A 12,583-nucleotide genomic window follows, 5' to 3' on the forward strand; every position below is an offset into this window, starting at 1 on the left:
TTTTGGGTCGGGTCGTGGGGCCTGAACTCCACTTCCAGCTTTTTTCTTTTTGCTTATGTGGTGCTGAGGAATCGAACCCAGGGTCTCAGGCATGCAAGGCAAGTGCTCTACCACTGAGCCACCTTCCCAGCCCCCAGATCTGAGTTCTTAAACAAGCAATATGTCTGCAACTTAATTCTGTAAAGAATTTGGCAACAAAAGGAAGAAGAAAGGAAAAGGTACAGATAGGAGAAAACCATCATTAAAATCTCAGCTCTATCTTGGTCTCAACATGTCCTGACTCACTCCTCAGCTAGAAGGCTACTCACATCCACTGAGAGCCTACTAGACAAAGATTCTCTGCAAGAAGATTCTTCTACACATAATAGCTATTTATATCTATAAATGTAAGTTTCTAATATCTACATAATATATAAAATGCTTATTTATTTCTTCATAGCACACCTGTATAGTAAGTATTACTAGAACTTGGTATATGGCCCCTGGCTTATGTTTTTATTTCTAGCTTGAAAGACCAGAGAACACCTTCTGTTATACTGAAGAAAATTGGGCCCTGATATCCTTTAGAGTTAGATTTTGCACTGAATTTCTTTATCCATGGCTAGTCTTTCCTAATACTAAACTCTGGGCTCAAGATAGAGGCAGTCATACCTCCTGTAGGCTGCTGTATTCACAAAAAGGAGCATCTCACTTCAGACCAACAATAGTTATGTAATTCTGCCTCACCTCTACCTAGCCAGGTAACACAATTGAAGGCCACAAGTGCTATAACACAAATGAACGCTGAGGACTTTGTGCTAAATGAAACAAGCCTGCCACAGAATGACAAATGCTGCATTACTTCCCTAACATGAAATACCTAGAACAGTAAATTCATTGAAGACGAGCAGTGGTGGTGACTGCAGAACAATGTGAATACTTAGTACCTGCCACGGAGCCATGCATTTCAAAATGGCCAATTTTATGCTATGTATACTTACCACAATAAAAAAGGGTCAAATTAAAATCAATTCTCTGGCTAAACGTAGTTGGTATCTAGAGTCTTTAGTCAATAAGTATTAACTACCATCCACTGCCTTAGAAATCTACAACTTTCTCAGAAAACCTATATAAATACAATTTATGACCTGATTGCTGATAAGAGCAATTCAGAAGTAAAATATCCAACAATTAGGATATTAGCCTAAAATGGCAGAGGTCAACTTTTAGTGGACTTTTGCACGCATGGCAAAGCACGAGTTGGAAAGGCGCGACTTTTCTACTATAAAGCTCAAGTGAAGAACCTGTTTTCCTAGAGTTCTAAGTAAAAGAACCCAGGGGTACAGAGAGAAGGGAACACTTAAAAAATGGGCCCCTACACTTCTATCAGGGATGCCTCAGAGAGGAACAAAAAGTGAACATTTTCTAAGCAGAAAGGCATAAACTAAAATATTTCTGAGTAAAACATTTCAGTCATAGAAGGATGAAAGAACTGAGAGGGACAGAGCCTCATTTCGCCCATGGCAACTACCATTGCAGGCTATAAAGACTTAACATATCTCCCTTCCCCGAATAAGGGATCTGAATAAGGAAGTCTAATGCAGTAGAAAGCTGGGGGATAAAATAGCTGAAATGAAGTACAAGGTCTAGAAGTGAGATCTTAGTGCCAGTAGCTTCATATGGACCTGGTTCCTGTACCCCAGAACCTTCTTTCCAGAGTACATGCCACCCCTGTTTCTAGAACTGAACTTCATTTTTTTCTCATTGTTTTTGTTATGTACTAATAGTAGACTTCTACAGGTCTAATATTCTAGCATTTGATTCTAGCAGGCATTCCACTGCAGTGTAGTAGTAGAACCTTATTCTTCCCCAAATGTGTTATCATCATGTTTATCATCATTAAGCATTAGGAAATAACAAATCAAAACCACATGAGATAGCACCTTAAACACATTAGGATGGTCACTAGCAAACACATAGATCACTCAACAATAAACACTTTGACTCTACTTAGATGAGGTATTTAAATCATCCAACTCCTATCAACAGAACATAAATGATGGTTACTAGAGCTGCTGGGCGGAGGACAACAGCAGGGGGTTCTGAGTTTTAGTCATGAAAGATGAAAAGTTCTAGAAACTGCTTACAACAATGTGCAGTTGACAGTACTGTTGTCAGGTACAGATATAAATTGTTACAAGAGTAAATTTATGGTTTGGGCTTTTCACATCCCATCCTTATTCACCAAACTGGAAAAAAAAAGCCTTGGAAGGATCAGTTAAAGTAGTTGCATGTAGAATAAATTACTACTGTGTAAGCCATCTCAGTCTGAAAATTCACTTCGGTCTAAAGACTACAAATATAGTCACATTTCACTCTCCTTTGTTTTACCAGAATAATAAGTTCAAGAACAAAACTGCTCTCAATAATCTGTTTAAAAAGCAAACAGTATTTAGAAAACTTTTGTGCATTTTGGAGACAAGGTCTTCCTATGGAGCCCAGTCTTACCTCAAACATAATCTTCCTGGTCCCAGCCTCCCCAAAGGCAAAATAGGTTTATTCCACTTTACTCAGTATATTGTTAAGTGTAAGAAGGCTCAGGTAAGAAACATTTTTATAGGTCTGGAGGGCAATTCCCCTTCTGTGTACATATTACACAACTGTTTAAATTGGAGTTATAAAGCAATCGTCAATCCAAGCATTTGACTCATTTAGTTCACATCTACATATGGTCCCGAAAGTCCAGGTGGGCTTTCCTACTAATCTGTCTGCACATATTTCATGTACTAGCATTGGTCACACAAACAGAAATGGTAAAAGAAAATTATGGTGAAAAGTAAATCAAAATGCAATACTATTCACTTAAGATAGAATTTTGATCATAAATACCATGTACCACACATATCAACAAAATACAGAAACATTAAACAAAGCAAACAGAAGCCAAAAGACTTATGAAGAAAATGTACCAATAATATGTTATCAATGGACTTTATGATGAAATTTGTGCCCTCATACCATTTTTTTCTGGTATTGGGGCTTGAACTCAGGGGCCTCACAGCCCCTCTGTATTTAAGTTTGAATAGAGGTGCCTCTGAATATATCTAAGTCTCTTTAAAAAGTTACAAAAAATGAGTGAAGACTGTTATTATTAATTACTGGTATTGAAACAAGGACTTACTACTTAGGTATATTTTCATAAACTCTCAAGTTAGTTTTAGTCAAGGTGACAGGTGAGGCTGAAATACCAAGTTTGGGATAATGGTAGAAAGATGCAAGTTGGGTTTCACTTATTATTTATAATGATTGGCAACAGAAGTGATGGAGCAGTTGGGCAACAGGCAGAATGGCTTAGCCTGACTTAGGTGTTGCTCTAGAACATATTGAGAGAGAACTCAAACAGGCCTAACCAGAGCATCAGTGGTGAGTGATGCACAGTCTATGCACAGTTCTCTGGCTCTAGAAAATATTTAATTTCTTTAAGTGACCCTGGAGAAAAGATAATCACCCTTCAACCTTTTTTCTTTCGCTTTCCATATGAAGGAAGAAGTCACTATCAGATGATGTTAGCATGGAAGAGAGAGAAAAGCTGCCTTTCTGCTTCATGTGAGAAAGAAAGCTACCAGCTAATGAACATTTATTGTAACAGGCTCTTGCTGAGTGCTTCCTCAGACAATCCGAGGAGACTGTCTCACAGAGATGAAATAATTTGCTGAGGCTCCAAAAGGTAGATGGCAACATGATTTTCTGGTGTGATTTTGCCCTTCTAAACAAAAACCATGAGTTAAACAAGGAACATTCCTGAAATACTAGTTATGAGGTTAAAAGCATATTTGTACTTTTCATTTTTATTTAATGTTTGCTTCCCTTTTCCAATTAGACTGCTTTTCAAATCTGTAGACACGTGATTGAAAGAATACAGTGTGACAAGGTGTTTATTATTGCTGCTTCTTGGGTGGCTGCGGTATGCACCTTATGATTAACACTAGAGTAGTTTAGGCATGGCACAGGCCCAGCGTGACACATCTTAACCTGTTTTATGGTTTGAGTGGGGAATTACCAAGGTTTTGTAAAACCTTAAAAACCAATGTAAGACTTTCACAGTGGTTAAAAATACATGTATGATTATGTTAAGACATAAAAGACTTGAAACCTTTTTTTCTAAGAGTTCTAGGAATATTCTTTCATCCATTCATTTATAGCCTAAATGAATAAAGGTACAAAATTAAAACAGAGTTTTGGTAAGGGGAAAAAGAGAAAAATGAGGAAGGGAAACTAATACACTAAGGGAAGAAAACTTGAATGTTGATGGAGTTAACTTTGCTAAAGAAACTAGGAAAGTGAGACTGGTTTCCTGAGTAGGCTGGTATTAGAAATTGTCCTGTATATGCTATATGCATGTAAGTTCCCTTTTTATTTATTTTTTTATTGCCTCTTTTTGCTCAAGGCTAGCACTCTTACCACTTGAGCTACAGCGCCACTTCTGGCTTTTTCTGTTTATGTGGTACTGAGGAATGGAACCCAGAGCATGCATGTGAGGCAAGCATTCTACCACTAAGCCACATTCCCAGGCCAATGTATGTAAGTTCTTACAAGACAGACCTTTATTTGTGAAACTCTTCTACATAGAACTCTGTTCATTAGAATATGTATGAAAATGAAAAATGCTATGATAATATGCTAACAGCATTTTATGACTAATAGCACAATTGGAGACTCACAAATCTATAAAAATGAGGACATACTTTTAAAGTCTACCTGTTTGAATATTATATAAAAGGGAGATTAAAAAACATGAACTTCAAGAGGATGCACTGGAAAACAGGAGAGATAATGATATTCCTGGCCCTGCAGGAGACTTGTATACAGATACTTCAGAGCCTGTATTCACCCCAACACTGGGATGCTGTTAATATATGCCCAATAAAGATTGATTTCTGGCACCACAAGACAAATGTATTTTTTAAAAATATTACTTACTTTTTTCTGTAGGCAAAAATATCAAAGAAGAGAAGCACAAAATGATCAGGAAAAAAAGAAAACCACTGGAAGAGAGTGTTCATGTTCTGTGTTTTAACTTCACAAAAGAATTTTTCCTAGTGATTATAGCCTTTCCAACCTCTTGTCATTCAGGATATGTAATTCTAATCCATTGGCAAGACCAGTGGAGGCTCAGGCGTAATCAAATATGCTGACTAGCTGAAACTAGAGGTGCTTCACTTCCTCACTTCTGGTTTACATCTCCACCTACTCTCACTTGAGAATTATGATAGTCACTTGCTGTGTAAGATTCGAAAAGTCCAAGTGGGGGAGAAGAATGAGTGGGCTCCTAGCTGAGTTTAGCAGATGAAAAGTTACATCATCCCAATTTACCTCGGTCCCCTGTCTTGGGAATGGCTGAATTTTATATAAAGCCTATTTATAAACCACTGCAAGTGATACTTGCATTCATCTTACACTGTGACACCATTTTCTCATCAATAATGTAAGCCTAAGAAATGGATTAAAGAGACTCTGAAGGGCCTTCTCATACATGGAAAAAGAGAAACCAACTCAACTCTTCAGATATATGAATTCAGTCCTCTTACCTTGTTCTTTGATCTGGCGAATTTGCTTCACAGTTTCTTTTAAGATTGCACATTTGTCAGGTTTGAAGTTAAAGTTGTCTATATCATTAAAATTTGCAAAAATAAGCTCTGCAAGTTCTTCAATATACTTATTTTCCTGTTCACGATTACGTTTCTCAGTATTTCTTTTGGGGCTAAAAAGAAGAAACACATTTTTATTATGTATTTGAAACTGAGCTATTATGAAAAAATATGTAATAAAAATTTTTTTGTGCCATACTAGGGCTTGAACTCAGGGTGCTATTCCTGAACTTTTTTGCTCAGGGCTAGTACTCTGCCATTTTAACCACAGTTCCACTTAGGCAGAAGCCACCAGCAACTAGCTGATAAACCAATTTTATTTTATTTTATTTTACTTTTTGTCGGTCATGGGGCTTGAACCCTGGGCTTGGGCGCTGTCCCTGTGCTCTTCACCTCAAGGCGAGCACTCTACCGCTTGAGCCACAGCGCCACTTCTGGTTTTCTAGTGGTTTACTGCAGAGAAGAGTCTCACGGACTTTCCTGCCTGAGCTGGCTTTGAACTGTGATCCTCAGATCTCAACCTCCTGAGTAGCTAGGATTATTAGGTGTGAGCCACCGGCGCCCGGCTGATAAACCAATTTTAATACAGACATGACAAATAAAAGCTACCTATATAAACACAGAAGTTCTTTGGCTGGGGAAAGGGAGGTTGTCCAAAAATATTGCATGCCCTTTAAAACCTACACTTGCCAGGTGCCAATGGTTCATGTGTAATCCTAGCTAATTTAAGAGGCTGAGATCTGAGGATCATAGTTCGAAGCCAGTCCAGGCAGGAAAGCCTGTGAGACATTTATCTCCAGTATATTACCAAAAATAAAAAAATAAATAAAAGCCAAAAGTGGAGTTGTGGCTCAAGTGGTAGGATACTAACCTTGAGCAAAAGCAGCTCAGGGATAGTACCCAGGCTCTGAGTTCAAGCTCCAGGACTGGGGAAAAAAAACTATTAAAAAACAAGCCTAAGTTTATACTACTACATAGTTATATATTTATAACTTATGTAATTAAATAATCAATGTGCCTACTGTCTCACACTGGGCTGTCAGATTCTACACGACCACGATCTGCATGATTATGGTCAATACTGTCCTTACTTGATGAAGTTTCACACAAGTGGGAACTGGATTTATTGTTATTCAAATAAAGAAGGCTCACTTTGAACCATGGTCCTCAGATCTCAGTCTCCTGAGTAGCTAGGATTATGGGCATGAGCCACCAGCACCTGGCTAACATGTTATTTATTTATTTATGCCTTTTCTGGTGTTTGAACAAACAGGGATTTTTACTCTCACTTGGCTTGTGATCATGCTCTACCATGTGAGTCAAGCCTCTAGTTACCTGGAGACAGAGTATCAAGACTTTTCTGCCTGAGCTGGCTCTGAGCTGCAATTCTCAGACCTCAGCTTCCTGAGTAGCTAGGATTATAAGTATGGCTACTCACACCCAGCTAGGGAGGTTACATTTGTAAAAATTTTACTTTAGATAACTAAAAGAAGAAAGCTATTATTCCCAGTTATAAAAAATTGCAATGACTTTCTTGTAAAACATTGAGATATTAAAAAAGAAATCTTTATAATTGTATAGGCTTTTAAAAAGTGTTAGTAATCAAATCCTGCAGCCTCTGTAGATAATACAAGAAGTTACAACAGGCAGCAAAAGTGAAACTAATAAAGCATATTTGTTAACTGTCCAAGCTGAATGACATATGAAATTCAAAGGGTCCAAATTCAAGTAAAGAGTTAAAAAGTCAATGGAGAAGGAAAATACCAAAATTGGCAAAATCATCTCATTTAAATAGAATAGCAAACTCAGATATAACTGTATAATTGTTTTGTACAAGTACAGTGAAAGACCCACTAAATGATATTCAAAACACTAAAAGAATTGTTTAATAAAATAGAAGCTGCTTGAATTTTATTTATTTATTTATTGCCAGTTCTGGGGCTTGACTTAGGAATCAGGCACTACCCTGAGCTTTTGTGCTCAAAGCTAGTATTCTACCACTGTAACCGCAGCTCCACTTCTGTCTTTTTTTTTGGTCGGTCGTGGGGGCCTTAAGTCTGGGCCTGGGCGCTGTCCCTCAGCTCTTCAGCTCAAGGATAGCACTCTACCACTTGAGCCACAATGCCACTTCTGGCTTTTTATGTTTATGTGGTGCTGAGGAATTGAACCCAGGGCCTCATGCATGCAAGGTAAGCACTCAACCACTGAACCATCTTCCCAGCCCCCATTCTGTCTTTCTGATGTTTAATTGGAGGTAAGAATCTCACAGACTTTCCTTCATGGGCTGGCTTTGAACCGTAATCCTCTCAGCCGCCTGAGTAGCTAGGATTACAGGTATGACCCACTGGCACCCAGTTGCTTCTTTTATATGTAATTGAATATATTAATAAAAAAATTTTGCAATTCATAATATATTTCTATATATTTGTCTCTAAATATCAGTTTTCTCTCCTTTTCTCCTGCCCATCTGTCTGTCTGTCTGTCTGTCCATCTTGGGGCTGAACTCAGATGCTGGGCATGGTCCCTAAGCTTTTTTGGTCAAGGCTAGTGCCCTACCACTTTGAGCTACAGTACCACTTCTGGTTTTCTAGTGCTTAATTGGATATAAGAGTCTCACAGGCTTTTCTGCACAGGCTGGCTTTGAACCATGATCCTCAGATCTCAGTCTCCTGTGTAGCTAGGATTACAGGTATGAGCCGCAAGCACCTGGCTATTTCTTTTTATTTTATAATCACTTGTGTGTGTGTGTGTGTGTGTGTGTGTGTGTGTATGTGTATGCATGCACGTGTGCACATACGCTGATCCTGGGACTTGAACTCAATGCCTGGATGCTGTTGAGCTTTGGTGCTCAAGGGTGATGTTTTACCACTTGAGCCACAGTTCTACTTCTGCCTTTTTTTGGTAGTTAATTAGAGATAAGAGTCTCAGACTTTCCTGCCTGGATGTCTTTGAACTGTGATCCTCATATCTCAGCCTTCTGAGTATCTAGGATTACAGGCACATATATATTTTGCATTTACAGAAGTGTATCATAGAAAAATTCTTAGAAGGAAAAATGCTAGGATAAAACAGGATATTGCCAATGCCAGTGGCTCATGCCTTTAATCCGAAGCTACTCAGGAGGCTGAGATCTGAGGATTATGGTTCAAAATCAGCCTGGGCAGGAAAGGCTATGAGATGCTTCTCTCCAATTAACACTAAGTGACAGGTTCTAAGTTCATGCTCCAGCACAAAAATAACAGAAAAGTAAAATCAAAACCAAACCAAAGCAAAAAAAAAAAAATCAACACAATGAGGATAGGCATGTATAATTCTGATAAAGCCAAATTAGCCTGCATGGAGAGTCTAACAATTCTCACTATCATCCATACTTGCTTAAAAATTTTTTTGCACTTAAGACCTACAATCTGTTCTAATGAAAATAAAACAATGCAGCATAAAACACAGCAAATCATTTTACTACAGCATTTCTTTTTTATCCTTATCTTTTCTTTTGTTTTTTTGTTTTTGTTTTTTTGGTCCGGTCATGGGGCCTGAACTCTGGGCCTGGGAATTGTCCCTCAGCTCTTTCAGCTCAAGGCTAGCACTCTACCATTTGAGCCACAGTGCCACTTCTGGCTTTTTTCTTTTTTGCTTATTTGGTGCTGAGGAATCAAACCCAGGGCCTCAGGCATACTCTACCACTGAGCCACCTTCCCAGTCCCCTTATCTTTCCTTTTGAAGTATTGTGGTTTAACTCATGGTTTCATACTTGCTAGGTAGGTGCTCTACCACTTGAGCCACACCACCAACCTCCATACTGTGCTTTTTTTTTTTGTTGGTCGTAGGGTCTGAACTCTGGGCCTGGGCACTGTCCCTCAGCTCTTCAAATCAAGGCTAGTGCTCTACCACTTGAGCCAGTGCCACTTCCGGCTTTTTCTGCTTATGTGGTGCTGAGGTATGAAACCCAGGGCCTCATGCATGCAAGGCAAGCACTCTACCTCTGAGCCACCTTCCCAGCCCACTACAGGATTTCTCATAACATTCTATGACGTAAGAGGAAAACATACATTGATTATAGAGCAAATGAACTGACTATAAAAGTACAGAGGGGCATCAAAAAGTATACAGTTTCCCAGGGCACCCGGGGCTCATGCCAGTAATCCTAGCTATGCAGGAGGCTGAGATCTAAGGATTGTGGTTCAAAGCCAGACTGGGCATGAAAGTCTGTGAGATTCGTATCTCCAATTAACCTCCAGAAAACTGGAAGTAGAGCTGTGGCTCAAAGTGGTAGAGCATTTGCCTTGAGCAAAAGAGCTCAGCACTAGGCCCCACAAATGACAAAAAAAAAAAAAAAAAGCAGTATATCATTTTTTAGCCAGGAACAGTAGCTTATGACTATAATTTTACCTCCTCAGGAGGCTGAGATATGAGAAGCAGGATTTTTGAAGCCAGATTGGGCAGGTGAGTTTATGAGACTCCTATCTCCAAAAAGCTACCAAGAATAAAATCCCCAAATCCAAAAAACCGTAAAGCTTTGGCTCAAGTAGTAGAGCACTAGCCTTGAGCAAAAGAAGTGCAAGGATAGTGCTCAGATTTTGAATTCACACCCCAGGATCAGCACACACAAAAAAAGCATATGGTTTTCTTCTGAGTGTAAAGAAAAATAAAATCGGTAACTGATTAGTATATTTGAAATTTAAGCTACTGCTACTACAATATTTAGAAGTTCAGTTGTAAAGGAGAAAAACCAAACATGGTATTTGAATTAGTAGTAAATGCTAAAATAACCCCGACCCCACCTGAACTCCCATCACCTCACTTCCTACCCCAAGACCCTCCTGATACTTGGATAGTGGAGGCCGCCATGTGCTCTCTCTCCGGGGCAAATATGGCTCCTCTAATAAACCTTGTAATACTCTTTCTCCTGTGCCTGCCTGCTTCTGCATGATCCCCTCAGATGGATGTAATGGGTCCTTTCATAAATAATACTGATTTTTATTTTGGGTCGATCATTGGGCTTGAACTCTGGGCCTGGGCGCTGTCCCTCAGCTCTTCAGCTCAAGGCGAGCGCTCTACCACTTGAGCTACAGCGCCATTTCCAGTTTTCTGGTGGTTTATTGGAGGTAAGAGTCTCATGGACTTTCTTGCCCGGGCTGGCTTTGAACCATGATCCTCAGATCTCAGCCTCCTGAATAGCTAGGATTACAGGAGTGAGCCACCAGTGCCCGGCTGTTAATACTGATTTTTTAAAAAGTAAGACTCTAACCTGGGTCCAAGCTGATCAGGACATTCCTTTCGCTTCCTTGTCTCTGACCTGGATGGGTCAGAGGTATTTTCTCCCATCCCACTCATCTTGAACACATATCAGCAACTATAAAAGAAAACAAGGAAAAAGAAAGAGTAAATGAGCTGTTGATAAAGTGTCTGATCATTTTGTCAACAAACAACTTTGACTTTCATCAGAAATTTGACAACAGTAACAAAGCAATTAACACATTGTTTTGCTATATGTGCTTGTATAATTTGTACTTACAAAGTTGTCTTTTATTTTGTTTAACCTTGCCTAAAAGGTTAAGCAAATGGAAAGGTTAATAACATGAAACAAACCAGCCTACCTCAGTGAGTCCAGACTCTTTAGACAGGAGCTGGATTACAAAAGCACCATGAGTTGCTTTCTGCTAGACTAGGCCTAGGCTGCAGCCTGCAGTTTCAGGGGCGTTGTTGTACTATGTGGAAACTACAGGTGTTGTAAGGGGCTCCTCCCAGTCTCTGTTTTGGGTTGGCCAATGTCATGTTTGTGCTGTAATAGTTCACCTAGGGAAGAGGCAGTGCTATAATTCTAAATTGAAGGCTTCTAAATTTAGCTAGTAGATCTGACACCCATGTGTTGTCCCGGATCCCTGTGCAAGGATTCTTAAATAGTACTCCTCAAAATGGAGGCTCTCTCTTCCAGCTTCCCTTAGAAGGCTCACATGACTGGATCTCTTGCCCTTTCTTCCTCCTCCTCCTTCCTCCCCCACCTCTCTTCTTCCCCTCCCATTGTGCTGATCCCAGGACTTACACTCAAGGCCTTGGCACTATCCCTGAGCTTTTGTGCTCAAGACTAGCATTGACCACAGCTCCACTTCTGGCTTATTTTGAAAGAGTCTCATGGACTTTCCTGACCAGGCTAGCTTTGAACCACGATCCTCAGATCACAGACTCCTGAGTAGCTACAGTTGCAGGCCCAGCTTCACTTCTGGCCTTTTGGTAGCTAATTAGAGATGAGTCTCATGGTCTTTCTTGCCGAGGCTGACTTTGAACAGGGATCTTCATATCTCAGCCTCCTGAGTATCTAAGATTACAGGTGTGAGCCACAGATGTCTGGTTCCTTTGCCCTCTCTTTTTGGAAGTTAGAATCCTTCCTGCACAATGCACCATGGTTTGCTTTGTCACATTCCATTATCTCACCTGCACCCTCCCCCCTCAAATCCCTCAGTTGATTCTAGCTGTCCTCACCAATAGTCTTTAATGCACTCAAAAACTCAGGGGAACAATTGATTATGGGCAGGGAGAATCATTACAGCTCCAGATTACTGAATTCCTTTCTGTAAGAAAGTTAAGGACAAAAGAATCAGTGTAATCACACTGGTCATCACTATCAAAAATGAAATACTAAGCTAGGTCCTGGTGGCTCACCTGTAATCCTGACTACTAAGGAGGCTGAGATCTGAGGATCACAGTTCAAAGCCAACCTGGGCAGGAAACTCCTTGAGACTCTTATCTGAAATAAACCACCAGAAAACCGGAAGTAGCACTGTGTCTCAAGTGGTAGAGTGCTCGCCTTGAGGGACAGCACCCAGGCCTAGAGTTCAAGCCCCACAACAAACGAAAGAAAGAGAAAGAAAGAAAGAAAGAAAGAAAGAAAGAAAGAAAGAAAGAAAGAAAGAAAGAAAGAAAGAAAGAAAGAAAGAAAGAAAGAAAGAAAGAAAGAA

General features: G+C 39.7%; 1 protein-coding gene across 1 annotated transcript in view; it reads right to left on the reverse strand.

The window, feature by feature from the left end:
• Positions 1-12,583, reverse strand: part of LOC105994773 (nuclear receptor coactivator 2-like) — a 208,135-nt gene that overhangs the window by 33,534 nt on the left and 162,018 nt on the right. Inside the window, exons 3-4 of the mRNA XM_013028416.1 lie at positions 10,876-10,980; positions 5,568-5,740 (exon numbers count right to left, since the gene is read on the reverse strand). Coding sequence (XP_012883870.1) covers positions 5,568-5,740; positions 10,876-10,961 — 259 coding nt within the window. The 5' untranslated portion in view covers positions 10,962-10,980. The remainder of the gene's footprint in view (positions 1-5,567; positions 5,741-10,875; positions 10,981-12,583) is intronic.

The sequence above is a fragment of the Dipodomys ordii genome, unplaced genomic scaffold (assembly GCF_000151885.1).
Source record: "Dipodomys ordii isolate 6190 unplaced genomic scaffold, Dord_2.0 Scaffold109, whole genome shotgun sequence".
NCBI classification, from domain to species: domain Eukaryota; kingdom Metazoa; phylum Chordata; class Mammalia; order Rodentia; family Heteromyidae; genus Dipodomys; species Dipodomys ordii.